Source organism: Tamandua tetradactyla, chromosome 15 (assembly GCF_023851605.1).
Source record: "Tamandua tetradactyla isolate mTamTet1 chromosome 15, mTamTet1.pri, whole genome shotgun sequence".
NCBI classification, from domain to species: domain Eukaryota; kingdom Metazoa; phylum Chordata; class Mammalia; order Pilosa; family Myrmecophagidae; genus Tamandua; species Tamandua tetradactyla.
The window spans coordinates 85,634,111-85,652,808 of NC_135341.1; the positions used below are offsets into that span (position 1 = coordinate 85,634,111).

At 37.4% G+C, this 18,698-nt stretch overlaps 2 protein-coding genes across 9 annotated transcripts in view; one reads left to right on the top strand and one right to left on the bottom strand.

The window, feature by feature from the left end:
- RASA2 (RAS p21 protein activator 2) overlaps positions 1-18,698 on the top strand; it is a 125,321-nt gene that overhangs the window by 70,661 nt on the left and 35,962 nt on the right. For both annotated transcript variants that reach the window (XM_077130287.1, XM_077130288.1), the window contains exons 6-9: positions 1,983-2,066; positions 3,342-3,414; positions 6,909-6,985; positions 7,965-8,066. In XM_077130287.1, the coding sequence (XP_076986402.1) occupies positions 1,983-2,066; positions 3,342-3,414; positions 6,909-6,985; positions 7,965-8,066 (336 nt within the window). The remainder of the gene's footprint in view (positions 1-1,982; positions 2,067-3,341; positions 3,415-6,908; positions 6,986-7,964; positions 8,067-18,698) is intronic.
- The window catches only part of LOC143657668 (uncharacterized), a 130,496-nt gene that overhangs the window by 69,584 nt on the left and 42,214 nt on the right, over positions 1-18,698 (bottom strand). For 2 of the 7 annotated variants that reach the window (XM_077130293.1, XM_077130290.1), the window contains one exon: positions 9,372-18,673. The exons of 4 other annotated variants lie outside the window; for them this stretch is intronic. Coding sequence is in view for 1 of the 3 variants with exons in the window: in XM_077130290.1 (XP_076986405.1) it covers positions 18,625-18,673 (49 nt within the window). In the remaining 2 variants the exon portion in view is untranslated. Of the gene's footprint in view, positions 1-9,371; positions 18,674-18,698 lie in introns of those variants that run through there. One more of the 7 variants, XM_077130295.1, reaches the window with a different exon arrangement.

The window sequence follows — 18,698 nt, forward strand, 5'->3', positions numbered from 1 at the left end:
TTAAAAAATTCAAGGAAAGTATTCAGATTAGTCTGTATTACAAACAAGTTTCAATTAAATTTATTTTCCTTTGTAATTTCTAGGTAATATATTAATATAAAATATTTTGTATGTCATAAATAAGCAAAATACATTATAAGATAATTCAGCACATTAAGGTTCTTTTCAGTCCTGCATGGTTTATAATGTGCTTGATTTACAGATTAGAACAGTTGTATCCTAATATTCCAGACTGTTATTTCTTAATATTAATATTTAAGAATATATGCAGCATATAAAGTAATCTGTATTTAATTTTATTCAGGTTTGGCAGAAAACACAATTTTTATACTTTGTATTTGCAAATTAATAGTACCTGTGATAATTTTTATAGACTTACACTTTGGTTTATGGGAATCATTTTTTTGGTTTGTATGTACTCTTATGGAAGTCTTTGTAAACCTTACTGCAATTTTGTTCAGTTTTTTATTTATCTTAAAATTATGATGAATTGTTTTTTTATGATTTAGATTTATCCTATTAGAGTTTATATGCAGTAAATTTGGTATTATAGAAGAGTAATACAATATGTTCAAGTAAAGTGAGAATGTGGGTAGGTGCTAGACTTTTATTAACAGAGTTTAAAAAAAAAATGGGCTGTGCAACAGTGGCTCATTGGCAGAGTTCTCACCTGCCATGCTGGAAACCCGGGTTCGATTCCTGGAGCCTGCCCATGCCAAAAGAAAAGGTAAAGAATCTTGGCCTAATTATTACAGGTTGTGTAATCTCTTCAAGCCTTACTTTGTTACTTTCTAACATGACCTCTTTGACTCTTACTTTCTTGTTTAAAATGACGTCATTTGTTTCAAAGGCAGTAGTAAGAATTTGTGAAAGTGTATAGTAAACTATAACTGCTGTATAAAAATCAAATATTATTTTGAGATTTAGCTGTAACCTGAGAAGTCTAAGTTTACTTGGACAGTGGGGAAATTTGACTGTCCCTGAGCTTAACATTAAAACCAGAAATATTATCTTGTCTTAGGCTTTCTTTGGTTTTAGATATTTTGTTAATTTGCTTTTGATGCCCAGTTTAATAGGAGTGAGTCATATTTCCATTTCTCTCTTTACCCAGCAGCACACCACACGCACTTCACTTCATATATGTGATCTCTGGGCTGTGGAGAGAAATGAGGATGTTGCCCAACTGTTCTGCATTTGTGCCCACATCCTTCAACAAAGACTGTTTTCAGCAACACTCATGAGTTTATCTTAGGCCTTAGGAAATTCAGACCCTTAGATGTTAAACTAAACTCATGAGCTCAGTAATATTTAGTAAGAAAATTTGAGATGCAGGTCCTCAAGTCAGATTCTCTGTTCTCTGTAAACGCCAGTGATGGACCCATGGGGTTGATTAGCAAGAACTCTGACTTTTATGGTCTAAAACAATTTCTATACAGTATGATGCAGGAGCTGTAACTGAGAATCAGAATAGAATGTTACAAAATTGTGTGAAAGCTTGCCCTGTATTTATGAATCAAATTTTAAGTGGAAACCACAGTTGTTTCCTTGTTTCTCATTCATGCTTTAGCAGAGGATATGATGCCATAGAGCTGGCTTGGTTTGTAGTTCACTCAAAGTTCGCAATTTTTTTTTTTAACCTTTTTAGAAGTCACAGCAGTTTTGATGTATTATCAAACCACAGAACAAACGTGGTTAGATATTCAGGGGGGCAAAATTTGTTAAACGTTATTTGGCAGCCTCAGTTTGCAATTGTGCCAGCACTGTCAACTGATTTTGGAAACAATGTATAAGTAAATAAATGCATACATACATATATTTGGGATAAGTGGTATATGGGCAGCTTCAGAGACATGTAAACAATTTGAACCCTTTGAATATATTAATTTAAAGAAAGTGTTTTTAAAAATATGTACTTAAAAGAAAATGTTTTTATATTTTTTAACGTGAATATAATTTGTTAATTTTCTTTTATTCTACTGTAGCATCAAGGCATGCCATGGGTTGCCGCTCATAAATGGACAAAGCTGTGACTCTTATGCAACAGTTTCTCTAATGGGCCCTTCTAGGTAATGTTTACTGAATTACTATTAGGTTTTTTGTTCTAAAGTTTAAGAGCAAAAGCTCAATAGTTATTTGTGGCGCAAAGTAATGAATGCTTTGAAAGAAAAATCTTTAGTGAATTCATACTTTTGAAAACAAGTAAGTCCTGTTTTTATACAGAAAGAAAATAGGTGCCATTTCAAATCTGCCAGACTCTTAGGCTGTGGAGAACCACCTCATGGAGGTTTTACACCAGTTAAAATGTCCTTTAAAACACAAACTTGCCTTCTTTATTCATCAGTGTTCTTACTTTCAAATGTCTTAGATTTTATACAGGTAAAATCCTGTTTAATAAATTCAGAATAATGAGGCATTTTCCGTATTTTTTCTGGAAAGCAACTCAGGTCTGAAAATGAATCTTCCATTCATGGAATCTGTCCTCTATAGCTAGAATTCCAAGCTATAGCCAAACTGCTGAAGTACACCATATCATTGATTTAAATGATTCATGGTAATTTACAAAAACCTTTAGCAGTTTGTAGTATTTTGTATTTTATAATCTTATTATGGTTTCTTTATCAGGGCCTGACTGGTCTGAAATTTTCCTACAACTTGAAGCTTTAGAAATGAAAAAAGGGTGCACAGGTGGTTCAGTGGCAGAATACTTACCTTTCATGTGGGAGACCTGGGTTCGATTCCCAGACCATGCACCACCCCCCCCAAAAAAAACAAAGAATTAGGAAACAACAAGCACAATATTCCCTCTACACACACACATGCGTACACACACCCCTTCTCCCCAATCCCCGGCTCTCTAGTCATTCTTATTTTTTTAGAAAATCACTAAGTCACTTTGAAAAATCTATTTGTGTGTATATGTGTAAATATATACAATTTAAAATATAAATAAATTGCCTAGCATTGAGACCAGAGTAAAGTGAGTTAAAAATGGCTTTTGTGTTCCTTGGGTATTTTCAGCCTAGTAAAGGTACTACGAAATCTCATTTTCTTCCTTCTTACTTTTATTCTGGGTGGCTTATATAAGAGAATGTATTATTAAAGACTCTGAAGAAAGCTTGGCAGTCAGTCTAGAGAGAATAAAAATAGTTTTGGCATATATAGGACATGAAGTTTATGTGTACTTTTAGTTTGTAGGGACACCTCAATTTTAATTACAACTACAGTCTTCCCTGAGTATTTTAGCAGTGAAACAGAGGTCAGGCTCCCTGGTTGGAAATAGCATGTTGTATAATTGTGTGCTGTTAAGTTCTACAAGGTAAAACTCTACCACATTGGAACAGGAATGACCAAAAGAAGACAAAAGTAAAGAAGAAAACAAGCAATCCACAGTTTAATGAAATCTTTTATTTTGAGGTAACTTTTTGTTTTATATAAATGTTAACATTGAATATTTAATATTGAATGCTGGTTGACTTCCTTTTTCAAACCATGGCCCTGGTAATCATTTTATCAAAGGCAGTTGTAACAAGTCCACATCTATATATCCTAAATTTTAAAAAAGTATAATGGTTTTAACATCACAGTCTAATATGTCAGTCATTTTTTCTCCAGAACAAAATATTAAATCTTTTATTTACTTGGATTTCCAACTCTGTTGTCTTAACCAATAGGATAAGGAAAGAATAATGTAAGTAAAACTATAGTAACGTCAAAGTCTTGGTATTAATACATTTAATTCCAGAAAGCTATTAAAATGTTTACCCATATTCTTCATTTTACAAGATAGACCCAACACATTAGTTATTACTAGCATGCATTAATAAGGAACTACTTTAGCAATTAATAGCAGAAGCCTCATTATGTAATGCAGTGGAGGCCCAGTATTTAAAACTAATTAAGACAGTTCTGATTGATTTGGAAGTGGGTAGGTCTGCACTTCCCCCACCCTCCACCCCACCTCACCCAGCCACCTCCACCTGACACACAGTGGCCAGAGGACCGTGTGACAACCACTGCTGAAGTAAGTACAATATCACTGGGTAGATTCTAGTCCCAGTAAGTCACAACTTGTAAAGAGATAGTTTTGTAAGTGAATAACAGGAGTCCTGCCTAACTCATCGAGTTTTTGTAAGCCCAAAATGCAAGAATGCATTTGATTATAAAATACTAAAATACTATCTGATTAAGATATTATTAAGTTCTTTTTGCATTTTAGGTTAATTTGCTCTGTGGACACATGCTGATTTTCATGGCACTCTTCAGAAGCCTTGAAGTTGCCTCAAACACAGGCCTTTAGAGTTCTTTACTTGGAGCATTTCTTAAAGAAATCTTTTTCATACTCTTTGAGAACTACCTAAAAAAGTAAAGCAAACTGTACTGTAGAAGATTGGGTTCTAATGGTGGTATATGTTGCAACTGAGACTAACATGCAAGGAAGGGTTTGAGAAGGAGCAAGTTGCATTTTGTGCTTTTTTTCCTTTTGTGTGTTCTTTTTCCTTAGTATTTCATGGTATGAGAGACTGAGGGCATGTCTTGCCATGGCTTCTTACTGTACTTTAATAAAGAAACACAGGCTAAAGGAAGTGCCGAAAGTGAAGTAGGAGGAAATGGGGGGTGGAGACAAGGAAGAGAGAAAAACAAAAGAAAATGTACCAGTGTGAGATGTTTCCATTTCCTGGCTAAGGACTTAGTGCGTTGTTCTGCATTTATTAATGGATGTTACATCTAGCCTGGAGAAGACAAAGAAGGCAGCAATAGAAAGAGCTACTGTATAAAGACACTCCTACTCCCCATTAGTCCCGTGCCTTAAACTTCAGATAAGAGTATGGAATCTGCCATGCCTCATAGGTCCTTACAACAAGTAAGTGGCTTTTAACAGCTGACAGTCAAGGTTGGACGTGCTTGCTGTACCAAGTGTACCTACTAGGCTTTGAGACATAATTCAGCATCCCCTTTATTGAAGCGATTATGAAGATAGATAAGGCTCAGTCTATCCTCTTGAGCAAGAGGCACACACACACAGCAATAAAACATGGTAAATATTAGGGATGTCAGGTGATTGCTGCTGTGAGGTCATCAGGGCAGGCTTTGAAGAAAGGCAGGATTTTCTTAAGTGAGAGAAAAGAAAGAAGGAATATTTTGAGCAGAGACACAGAGTCAGAAAAGTAGAAAGTCATATCCAAAGAACAACAAGTACTGATTTAACCAAACCTTGGTTCGGGTTTGTTTAGGGAATGATGGGATTCAGACTAGAAAAGACAGAGTAGGACCAGCCACTGAGAAGCCTTGAGTGCCAGATTGAGGTGCTTAAATTTTAGCTTTTGAATGTTTTTGAGACTAGAAATGATACTAGTAAAGCAGTGTTTTAGGAAGGGTTAGCAATGACCTGAACCAAGAGAGTATAAATGGAAATGGATAGGTCAGATGAGAAAAACATCACAATGGGCAGTTAGTTATAGTGAACTGGTTACAGAAGAAAAGAGAAAGAGAAGATTTGAATGTTGTCCCAGTGGTTTCCAACCTGAGTAAACAGAAGTTAGGAAGAAGGAAACAGTAAGTGGTTCACTTTGGAGCGTAATGAGATTGAGGTCCGACATGAAAATCCTGCCGTAGGCAGTTCATGACTGAATCTTACACCTCGCAGTGGTTGTAGATAAAGACCCAAGATTTGCTCACAAATTGTCAAGAAAGTCAAGGGAGTAGAGATTTACAGTAATGGAGAAACGTGGAAACACTCAGTTTTGCCACCTATTAGGTATTCAGCTTTGATGGTGTCAATTATTTTCTGTACTTCAGCTTCCTCATTTTTATCATGAGAATAAGAAATCTAGCCCTGCCACCTCAGATCAGCATTCTGATGAACAAAGGAGATAATGGATATGAAGCACTTTGTAACCTGTACAGCACTGTGCAACTCCAAGTTACTTTTTAAGTAAAATAGATAAAACTTTGTAGAATACCCATAGCCAGAGGAAGGAGCAAAGAAATCATAAGGTGCCAGGTTAGTGCCCCAGTAAACTCATAAAGAAAATACTTTTTCTGGGAAGGGAGTTACAGTTGTATCATCATTATTGCAGATGCTTCAGAGAGGTCAAGGAAGGTGAGAACGAAGAATTGATGGCCGGACTTGGTGATTAGGAAAGGGGAGGGGGTTTTAGAAGAGTGGGTGTAGAAGAGTGAGTTGTTTGGAAGCCAGATAATGAAGGAGTAAGTGGGTGGTAAGGAAGTGGAGGCTGTACGGTGGATTTCAGTTTTGATACTTCTCTGTGAAAGGAAAGAAATAGAAAGATCATAGTTGAAGAGGAGACCATTTCTTAGATTGGAGTGAGGTGAAACCCTAGTGAAGAAAGCTGGAATGAAACAGATGCAGTGTTTACTGCATGCTTATCGCATTCTTTGTGTGGTAGGGTGCCTTAGAAAAGGGGTGATCATCTCATCTTGTTCAGAGAAGAGGATGAGAAGACACACAGGTAGAGGGGACTCTGTCAAAGTGCATGTGTTCGGGTGGACGGTAGTTGAGAAAGTTCCAGATAATGGCCTTGATATTATCAGCAAAAATCTGAGAAGGTAGGATGGATTTCTTAAGAAAAGCAGGAAAGTCTTGAGATTGTTCTCAGCACACACAACTTTGTCACAATAGGACATATTTACTTTTTGAGGCACCTTCACTTTTTGTGGAGGAGTGATACGGAGGCAAGGTTGGTTTGGGTATTTTTACTATCTTATTCTTACCTTGCTGGCTACTTATTTATATCTGTTTTTGTATTTAACTTTTGGGTAAAATATTACTTGGGCATTTTCCTCTATTTACATCCACAATTGTACATTTTTGAGATGACAATCTTTTAAGCTCATCAAGAAAAAAATATATTAAAAAAAATTTTTTTACTAAAATATTTTGTTTGCAGGTAACCAGATCCAGTAGTTACACCAGAAAGTCCCAATTCCAGGTAGAAGAGGAAGATATTGAAAAGCTAGAAATTAGGTATGTGCCTTGAGCTTTTACAGAATTTGCTTTCTCTTGTGTGAAAAGAAAATCCTAAATTTAATTGAAAAAGGTGAACTAAGCTTAATATAATTTCATTTAGCAAATTGGTTGATGAACATTAGAGGAATTGGCATCTACTTTAAATCCAACTCATCTCTTCAAAATCTGATTTCTATGCAGAAATAGTCAAGGTGTTTTTATTTTATAAACAAATATGACCTAATTTCACCTATTTTATATTATTTTTTAATTCTCCCCAAATTTAGTTGCTGCTTAAAATTCTGAATCATAACATAATGGATGCAATAGTATATAAAAAAGCAATTATATCTCAGACAATTTAGAAATAATTTTTTTATTCTTCTTGACATATCTGCTGTCTAACAGAAATTTCAGTGAGGTAAGAAGTCTTATAAGATAATTCCAGAGGTGCATGTGTTTGAAGTCTGTGCTACTCTGGGTCTTAAATTTATCTATGCTGTTTGGGAGGGGAAATACTTCGTAAATGCATGTGTAGGTGTGGTGTTAACAAGTGTGTTCATCTAAAGGATGTATTAATCATATGTTTGGAATGATCAGGTAATGTACTTTTCTAAATCACTTATGTTTACATATTAATTGATTATAAGTGAGAGAGACACTGTAATCTTTGGGCTGGTTTCTTTTCTCAAGTTCAACAGGGTAACTCTGTAGTCTTTATTGCTACACATTAAAATAAAGCCTACACTTTGAAACCAGTAAACTTAAGCGCTTTCTTTTAGACTTTAAAAATGGTTACCTTCTGTGCTCTAAAATAAAAGCTGCAGTATTTTGCTTTCCTAGTCTGATAGGTATAAGACAGTGCTAACATCTCTTTACTTTTAAGCATGTAAAAAGTGATGCTGAAATACAAGTCAAAGTGATATGAAGCTATTTAGGTAGTGTGTGTTGTCTTTAACATTATTTACGAAAAAACCAAGCCAGTTTTCACTTCCAGGATTGACTTGTGGAACAACGGGAACCTGGTACAGGATGTTTTCCTAGGTGAGATTAAGGTGCCTGTGAACGTATTAAGAAATGATGCTTCTCATCAAGCCTGGTAAGAAAACAAACTTTTCAGTAAACTTCATAGTAGGTCACCCCTTTAATACACTGTGTATGTAATTAAATGCATATTTTACATTTGCAGTGGGATAAGCCAAAAGTCACTACTATTAATTGATTTAGTTACCAATTCATTATTGCAGAAATATAAGTAGATTGGTAATTTTGTGACTTGACTTGTGGTATAGGGGTAAAAGAACTGAATTGTTTAGGAATATTTTTCTGTTAAACTAAATCTTAACTCCAAGGGGAAAATGAAAAGCATTTAAAGTATCACCAATCATGTGCTGTTCACAAGCTTTATTAGTTACATGGGAACTGTGGATGTTCCAAAGCTAAGGGTTTATTCGAGAGAATAACTGTTTATGGGGTCTACTAGCCTGTTATTTTCCTTCACTATACCCCACTGAAATGCACTGTGGGTGGCCCTGGTGTTTTTTCTACATTTCTAGAGTCTAAATATTGTTGAACTCGTTCAGTTGATGTACTTTTCAGGAGTTTGGGGGGCTCAGTAATGGCTGCAGGATTATTTTATCTTTTCACGTCTTAACATTGGTGACATTAAACTGATGTTAAACAGTGTTCAGACATTAAATTGATAGCAGTTTCCTTAGCATAATTGATGTGAAATTGTTTTTTCTGTCTACAGCACTTATTTAAGCATGTATCTCCTGTCACTTCCAATAGTTATCCTTGACTTGGAATTCAAACAGAATATAAAAGAACATGCCTTTCTCATTTGTCTTTTTTTTTTTTTTAACTTTTTTTATTAATTAAAAAAAATTAACAAAACATTAAGATATCATTCCATTCTACATATACAATCAGTAATTCTTAATATCATCACATAGTTGCATATTCATCATTTCTTAGAACATTTGCATTGACTTAGAAAAAGAAATAAAAAGACAACAGAAAAAGAAATAAAAAAAAAAGATTATACATACCATACCCCTTGCCCCTCACTTTCATTTACCACTAGCATTTCAAACTAAATTTATTTTAACATTTGTTCCCCCCTATTATTTATTTTTATTCCATATGTTCTACTCTTCTGTTGATATAGTAGCTAAAAGGAGCATCAGACACAGGTTTTCACATTCACAGAGTCTCATTGTGAAAGCTATATCATTGTTCAATCATCATCAAGAAACATGGCTATTGGAACACAGCTCTACATCTTCAGGCAATTCCCTCCAGCCTCTCCACTACATCTTGAACAACAAGGTGATATCTACTTAATGCATAAGAATAACCTCCAGGATAACCTCTCAACTCTGTTTGGAATCTCTCAGCCACTGACACTTAGTCTCATTTCACTCTTCCCCCTTTGGTTGAGAAGGTTCTCTCAATCCCTTGATGTTAATTCTCAGCTCATTCTAGGGTTTTTCTCAGTCCCTTGATGCTGAGTGTCAGCTCATTCCAGGATCTCTGTCCCACGTTGCCAGGAAGGTCCACACCCCTGGGAGTCATGTCCCATGCAGAGAGGGGGAGCGTGGTGAGACTGCTCGTCATGTTGGCTGGAGAGAGAGGCCACATCTGAGCAACAAAAGAGGCTCTCTTGGGGGTGACTCTTAGGCCTAAATTTTAAGTAGACTTGACCTATCCTTTGTGGGGTTAAGTTTCATATGAACAAACCCCGAGACTGGGGGCTCAGCCTCTAGCTTTGGTTGTCCACACTGCTTGTGAGAATATCAAGAATTCAACTTGGGGAAGTTGAATTTCTCCCTGTTCTCACCATTCCCCGAAGGGGGCTTACAAATACTTTTCCACTCACTGATCAAATCACTCTGGGATTCATCGGGGCATCACTCTGGACAAACCAACAAAATCTCATGTCCTACCTGAGATTCCAAGTACTTATGACATTCAATCAAACTATCTACATGAGTTATATTAGGAAATGCTCTAGTCAAAATATAAATTTTGTAACAAATATTTTTTGCTTTAGTCTCACACATAAGGTGACATTTTAAAGTATTATCATCTATTTTCAGCACCCTGCAATAATGACATTCCTTTGTTCTTCCTCATGCAAAAACATTTTTAAAATTTGTACATTGTACATTTCACTATTATTATACACTCTAGGCATTCCTAGATTATACCATCTCGATCTTTACCATCTATCTTTCTTTCTGATTTCATTTATGTCCCCAGCCCTCCTCCCTCTATCATTCTCACATGCAGCTTCAGTCAGTGTTTTAACATAATTACATTACAGTTAGGTAATATTGTGCTGTCCATTTCTGAGTTTTTATATTCAGTCCTGTTGCACAATCTGTATCCCTTCAGCTCCAATTACCCAATATCTCACCCTATTTCTATCTCCTGATGGTCTCTGTTACCAAGGAAATATTCCAAGTTTATTCACTAATGTCAGTTCATATCAGTGAAACCATACAGTATTTGTCCTTTTGTTTCTGGCTAATCACACTCAGCATAATGTCCTTAAGGTCCATTCATGTTGTTACATACTTCATAACTTTATTCTGTCTTACAGCTGCATAATATTCCATCTTATGTAAATGTCACAGTTTGTTTAGTCAACTGTCTGTTGATGGACATTTTGGCTGTTTCCATTTCTTGGTAATTGTTAATAATGCTACTATAAACATTGGTGTGTAAATGTCCATTTGTGTCCTTGGCCTCATGTCCTTTGAGTAGAGACAGCATATAGATGGGTCCTGTTTTTTAATCCATTCTGCCAGACTGTGTCTTTTGATTGGAGAATTTAATCCATTAACATTCAGTGTTATTACTGCATGGGTAGTACTTTCTTCTACTATTTTGCCTTCTGGGTTTTATGTCATATCTAATTTTCCTTCTTTTTACCTTTACTCATAGTCTTCCTTTCTACACTCTTCTCCACACCTCTCTCTTCTGTCTTCTTATCTGTCTCTAGTGTTCCCTTTAGTATTTCTTGCAGAGCTGGTCTCTTGGTCACAAATTCTCTGTGATTTTTTGTCTGAAAATGTTTTAATTTCTCCCTAATTTTTGAAGGACAGTTTTGCTGGATATAGAATTCTTGGTTGGCAGTTTTTCTCTTTTAATAATTTAAATATATTATCCCACTGTCTTCTCGCCTCCATGGTTTCTGCTGAGAGATCTGCGCATAGTCTTATTGGGCTTCCCTTGTATGTGATGAATTGCTTTTCTCCTACTGCTTTCAAGATCCTCTCTTTCTCTTTGACCTCTGACATTCTGATTATTAAGTGTCTTGGAGTATGTCTATTTGGAGTATGCTGCTGTTCTAGTTTGCTAGCTGCTGGAATGCAATATACCAGAAACGGAATGGCTTTTAAAAAGGGGAATTTAATGAGTTGCAAGTTTACAGTTCTAAGGCCAAGAAAATGTCCTAATTAAAACAAATGTATAGAAATGTCCAATCAAAGGCATCCAGGGAAAGATACCTTGGTTCAAGAAGGCCAATGAAGTTCTGGGTTTCTCTCTCAAGTGAGAAGGCACATGGCGAACACAGTCAGGGCTTCTCTCTCAGCTGGAAGGGCACATGGTGAGCACAGGGTCATCTGCTAGCTTTCTCTCCTCGCTTCCTGTTTCATGAAGCTCCCCAGGAGGCGTTTTCCTTCTTCATCTCCAAAGGTCACTGGCTGGTGGACTCTCTGCTTCGTGGTGCTGCAGCACTCTCTGCTCTCTCTGAATCTCTTTCTCCAAAATGTTTCCTCTTTTATAGGACTTCAGAAACTAATCAAGACCCACTCAAATGGTTGGAGACATGTCATCCCCTAATCCAGTTTAACAACCATTCTTAACTAAATCACATCAACCAGGGAGATGATCTCATTACAGTTTCAAATATACAGTATTGAATAGGGATTATTCTACCTTTAAGAAATGAGATTTATATTAAAACATGGCTTTTCTTAGGGGGCATACTTCCTTTCAAACCAGCACAGCTGCACTTCTTGGATCTGTAATTTTAAGTCTTTCATAGGAGTTGGGAAATTTTCAGTGATAATTTCCTCCATGAGTTTTTTCCCTTCTCTTCTCCTTCTGGGACACCCACAACACCTATATTCATGCGCTTCATATTGTCTTTCAATTCCCTGAGTCCCTGCTCATATTTTCCATTTTTTTCCTATGGCTTCTGTTTCTTGTCAGATTTCAGATGTTCCGTCCTCCAGTTCAGAAATCCTATGTTCTGTCTCTCGAAATCTACCATTGTAGGTTTCCATTGTTTTTTTCATCTCTTCTGCTGTGTCTTTCATTCCCATAAGTTCTGTGATTTGTTTTTTCAGACTTTCAGTTTCTTCTTTTTGTTCTTTCCTTTCCTTCTTTATATCCTCCCTCAATTCATTGATTTGGTTTTTGATGAGGTTTTCCATGTCTGTTCGTACATTCTGAATTAATTGCTTCAGCTCCTGTATGTCATTTGAATTGTTGGTTTGTTCCTTTGACTGGGCCATATCTTCAATTTTCCTAGTGTGATTTGTTATTTTTTGCTGGCATCTAGGCATTTAATTACCTTAATTAGTTTATTCTGGAGATTGCTTTCACTTCTCTTACCTAGGGTTTTCTTGCTGGATGAATTTGTTGTCTATCTGTTCTTTGACATTCTGTTGTTTAACAGAGGAGAATTTTTCAGTTCTTGTTTTCTTGCTTCTTGCCCTGCTTGTGTGGTGCCTTTCCCACACACACACTTAGGAGGGTCTACTTAGATATTATAGACCCCAGCCAGATTTTCCCAGACCAAACTGGACTCCTATCAGGATGAAAGAGTCACCTGTGTTGGTTTTCCCTGAGGGTGAGACCCAGCAGGTTGAAAGGCTTTCCTGTGAAGTCTCTGGACTCTGTTTTTCTTATCCTGCCCAGTATGTGGTGCTTGTCTGCCTGCAGGTCCCACCAGCATAAGATGATGCGGTACCTTTAACTTTGGCAGACTCTCCCTGCTGGGGGTGTGGTGGAGACAGAGGAGAGGTTGTAGGCTGGTTTTAATGACTTCAAATTACCAAGCCCTGGTGTCTGAATTCCTTGATGGAGGGATTCCACCTGTTGGGGCTTCACCCCTCCCCTGGGGAAGGCACAGGCTCCAGACAAGCCCCCAAAAGAGCTCACTTCTGCCTATGCCTGGGGCAGTTGCAGCCTGAAAAGTCCTGCCGCTGTATCCAGAGGCAGTCAAGCTTTTGAGGATACAGAGCCACAAAAACCTCTGTTTCCTTCTTTTTTTTTTCCCCTTTCCTGTCAGTCCTGCCCCCTTGGCGCCGGGGCAAAAATGAGCAACCTCCGCTTTGATCAGGTTCACCTAAGCTGGGGGCCTATTTTTAGTAGTCAGAATTTGTTAATTAGTTCCACAATTGGCGTTTGATTGTGCCCAGTCCCTGCTGCTGGTAAAGTCCTTTCTTTTCCCTCTGGGAAGCGGCCTGTCGGGGAGAGGCGCTGGCCGCCGCAGCTTTGGGAACTCACAGTTCTGGGGGGTGCTCGCAGATGGTCCAGCTGGTCCAGACTGGGGTACGCTGTGTGTCCGGTCGCTGACGTGGCCCCAAGAGCCATTCTGTACTGTTTCTGGTTATTTAGTAGTTGTTCTGGAGGACGTACTAAAACGTGCACGTTGTTAAGCCGCCATCTTGGCCCGGAAGTCAGCCTCTCATTTCTCTCTTAAGGCCTACTTGTTAAATTTCCGTTTCAACTGCCTGGTAAAGGAATTAAAATGGAGTATTTAGGTGTTTCTTAGTGTAGGCACTGATCTCATTTGTCCTAAAAGAGCCTGTCAGGCGTTCTTCATTTTAGACTATGTTGTTCTCAAGCAGTTATCCTTTATAGACTGATATTTTATTTTTTTAAAAATTTTATTAGCTACAGTATAAACCCTAGACTTGTCTCATTCCTGCCCCCATCCCTGGGGTAGGCCGTCTCAGGAACCCCTTTGCTACCTGCGCCCACCTGAACTCTTGCTGCAGCTGAGCAAGCCTCGCCCTCTCCTGCTCTGCCTCTCAGGGTCTCAGAGTTGAGATTCATATACTTTAATTTCAGCTGTAATATAGTCCAGCCCCTTCTCTACTGTGGCTTGGGTCTCCCCCAGCTCCTATTTGACCAACACAGGGCCAGGAAGTTTTAAGAGTACGTTGGATCCATCCAGCAGGGACAGTTCCCTCCTGTAGCAGTTGACACTTCTCTACTTCTCCCTGTAGTTCCTTCTGGATCAGTTCAGACATGGCAGGGCCGAAGGCCTGAGGGGTGCAAGACGGGGCACAGGGTCTCACATGCCAAAAGGCACCCGGCTCCCCTGGTTTGCCTGGCCCAAGGACACCTCAGCACTTCGGAGAGGCAGCTTCTCCCGTCCTGGATGTCAGCTCTACTAGGCCGAGGGCAGGGGCAGGGGGAAATGAAATCCCAAACCCCTGGCTGAAGCCCTCCAGATTGCTTTTAGTCTCTCGAATTTTTAATTTTCCTTTTAACTCTTATTAATGCAGATCAAAGATTTATTGGTCTTTACAGTGCTATTTTGTGAAATGTCAAAAATATATCCACATGAATCCAGACCTGGCACCATGGGATCAACAATTATATCCTGACCAAATAGGGGGAAAGAAGTGTAGTTAATAAAGTATCAGTGTCAGAGAGAGTTCAGTCGAGTCGAGAAGCTACTCTGGAGGTTACTGTTTACACAAGTTTCAGGTAGACCTTGCTCCCTATCATGACCTGTCAAACCCAACCAGGACCAACCTAAAGGACACCTAGTGCAATATATAAGATTCCACAAGGGTTCCAGGCACTAGAGTAACTTTCCAGAGACCTAGAACCTCCAGATGGGTCCCTGGTCCAGAGAAGTCCTGACACCAACCCAGTCTCTCCAGAACATCAGATAATTCCATCTCCCTACCCCATATTAGTGACAGACCCTTCCAATAAAAATTGCCATAGCCCAAACAGTGCTAAAGAGAGGGATGGAAAGATCAAAAGTGATGGTGGAGTTATAAAGAGAAGATAGGATTTAACAAATGATTATGAATACTGAATAATTAAATTGATACCTCTTTTAGTCTCCAGTATTTTAGAGCAACTAGAAGTAAAAACCTAAAATTGTGAAATTGTAACCCATGTCAAACTCTGAAATATGTTCTGCAACTAATTGGGGTGCTGTGCTTTGAAGTTATAGCTTTTTTGTATATTTGTTATTTTTCACAAAAAAAGGAAAAAAGTCAATTGTGATGATAAAAAATATTTAAGCCCGCTAGTCTCCTACATTCTGGAGCAGCTAGAAGGAAAAATCTGAGATGATAGTATGGTAGCCATGACAAACTCTGGGATCTGTCCTGTAACTACTTGTTGAATAGTGCTTTGAAAACTATTGCATTTTTATTTCTTTGCTTTGTATATATGTTATACTATATAATAAAAAAAGTTAAAATATATATATATCCACAGAGGGGAAAAATTAAATTTAGTTATTATGAAAAATTGATAACCTTTGGAACCCATCACTCCCTCTTCTGTCTTCTTTCCCTTCCCCCTTCCATAAAATATCATACATTTTAAAATAAAACCTTCTAAACTCCGTTTGTCAGGTTTGAAATTATGTGCCATACTATTCAGTACAGAGGTGGGGATGGGGGATTTGTGTCAACAGGGTCTTCCAAGGTGAACTTAGTGTGCCACGTAGCCTATATTTTAAGTGAGACTTAAATCCATATATGCCCTCCAAATTTGATAAAACTTTGGCCAACTGTATTGGCATGGTGTAACAACAGTAACAGACAGAAATCAATTTTATTCCTATAAATTTTTTCTTTCAGCAATAACCTTCCAAAAGTATAAATGGTAAAACATTCATATGGCATTAAATAGAAACACCTGCTAATTTATTTATACTTCTATAGATAAAAGGAAGAATTAAAATGTGAATGCCGCTTCCTTTCAAGTCTGTGACTCCATTGCCAGTTTCAGAGCTGTAGCACCCCCTTGTGGTATTGATGGTAACTGCATGAAAACTTGAGAAAAGCTTTTCTTTACCTTCTGGATTTCAGGCATATTCTTCCTAATCTTCATATTAGGAAAGAGAACAATTACCAAGAATGTAATTATGTTGTTTCAAAGTCTCAATTTGTCTTCCACTTAGGTTTTGTTTATTATAGTCTTCTCCTAAAAACGGGTAACTTTACTGTTTCGATTTCATTTTATTCTCAGATTATATCCACCTTCCCATTCCTTTCTTAACTACTCAGTTTCTTAGTTTTTTTAATTCTGAACTTGTCAGATATTGGCTTTTACAATTGATATTAGCTACTTTTTACTTTAACTGTAGATAATAGAATTTTATCTGATTTTTTTTTGGAGTGGGAAATACACACATATGGTTATAGTTCAAAAGGTAAAAATCTCTCTCCCACCCTGTCATTCAGATGTTGTTTCCATCTTCCCAGATGGCCAGTCTTTTGTGTTTCTGGAAATATTTTTTGCATATACAGGCAGATGTATCTTCTTCCTTACATAGGTGGATACAGGCTGTATGCTGCATTGTACTGTGCTTTTTATCACTTAACATAGTAGAATCTCTATAAATATCTGTTAACTATGGATGGTGGGTTAAGAGTGACCTTGAACAAGTTACTTAATCTCTAAGAATTTATAGATAAGGAAAATTAAGTTGCCCTCTGAGTAAAATTCCAATGGAATACAGCAAAACGGGACCTATAAATCTGAAAATAGAATATTGAGACACTTTTAAGATGGGTAGGTGCCATCCAAAGGAGGCAGAACCAGATTGTGACTGAGTAAGCAGTAATACAAGTGATCTTTTTCTACCATGTAGGGGAAGCACTAGTTAGATTAGATTAGAAAGGTAAAAAAAGGGGGTCTCAAAGCGGCATACATTAGTGCTGCCTATTTAGGCACGTGAGGGGTAAGGGGATTCTGGTCCAGAAGCAGTATTACTCTTTCCTTGGCAAGATTACTGTTAAGGTGTGTGCGAGTGTCTTAGCTGAGAGATTCTTAGGACTACTTAAATCTCTATTTTGTGCCTCTGCACTCACCGCAGCACCTTCTGATAATTTGGCTTTCCAGATGTCTTACCAAAAGGTAAAATCATGTATTGGTCACAGTTGTGCAAGTAAATGAAATAGTGTGCTTAATGTTAACTGTTGAAACTGAGCAGTGCATGCCTGGAGCATTCATTATTATTAATATTAGTATTCTCCCTAGTTTTGTGAATGAACATTTTCATAATAAAATGTATTTATTGGTCACACAAAAATGCAAATACCTATGGCACTTGACTATTACATTTCTTTTCATAAATTTAGTAATTGGCCACCTGCTTCGCATATAATCAAACTCTGTTCTTAGTCATTGTAATTCAGGCCTACTCTAAGATGTGCTGATGAAATAAGTATCCAAATATGTAAGAGTACAGAACACACCCTGGGTTTTGGGAAATTATCAAAGTCATATCCTTGTCATGGGATTTGGTGATCAGCTGGCTAGACTTTCCTTAGCGATACCTCTGAGCTGCCTTTCTTTCTTTCTTTTTTTCAGTAGAAATAAGTAGTAAAGTTTATTAAAAAGACAGAGACAGAGTACATATTAAAGAGGTTAGCACAGATGTGCCCAAGGGAAGAACATCTGGGTTGGCTTTTAATACCTTTTTTTTTTTTTTTGCATGGGCAGGCACTGGGAATTGAACCCAGGTCTCCTGCATGAAAGGCGAGCGTTCTAACCAAACAACCTATGCACCCGGTGTTGTCTTTTTTTTTTATACTTAAAAAAAAATTTTTTATTAATAAAACCAATCAACATACTATATGAACATTTTTTCACCACATAGTTGTATATTCATCATCATGATCATTTGTAGAACATTTGCATCAATTCAGAAAGAAAGAAAACAGATAAAAATCATAAATACCATACCCCTTACCCTTCCCTATTATTGATCACTAGCATTTCAATCTACTAAATTTATTTTAACATTTGTTCCCCCTATTATTTCTTTATTTTTAATCCATGTTTTAATCATCTGTCCAGAAAGTAGGTAAAAGAAGCATCAGACACAAGGTTTTCACAATCACACAGTCACATTGCGAAAGCTGTATCATTATACAATCATTTTCAAGAAACAGGTGAGCCGCCTTTCTTAACAGGCTTGTTCCCTGTTATTTAATTGGGCAAATCTTTAAATCAAGTCAGAGAGGAGAACTCTCTTTAAAGACAGGAATGCCTTTTTGGGGGTAGTGATATAATTTTTCCTGATTAATCCACTGCTTCTCTTTTCTGTCTTCATCACATCTTCCTCAAAGCTAATAAAACATTTTGTTAAACCCTTCCCCCTTTTATGTTTTAGACAAGTTAGTCTATTATTGGAGGCCATAGGTAATAAATTTAAAAATTAGGTGTTGAAACTACGTCGTTTCCTTTATTAAAAAAATTCCAGAAAATAAGTGGAGGAACGATAGAGCTATAAAATTATCAGCTTGCCATCGATGATGAGGAATGGCTCTAAGCCATGGTCATGAGGGGTTGTTCATCTCATAAAGAGTTGGACGTTAGTGTCTCCTGGTGGAACAGCACAAACTCAGTGACGCGTTCTTGCCAGAATGTCACATCTTAATCTGACCAGTCCTCAGGAGCTGCCACCAGTATACAGGACTAAAGAGGGAAGAGAGGCGCATGT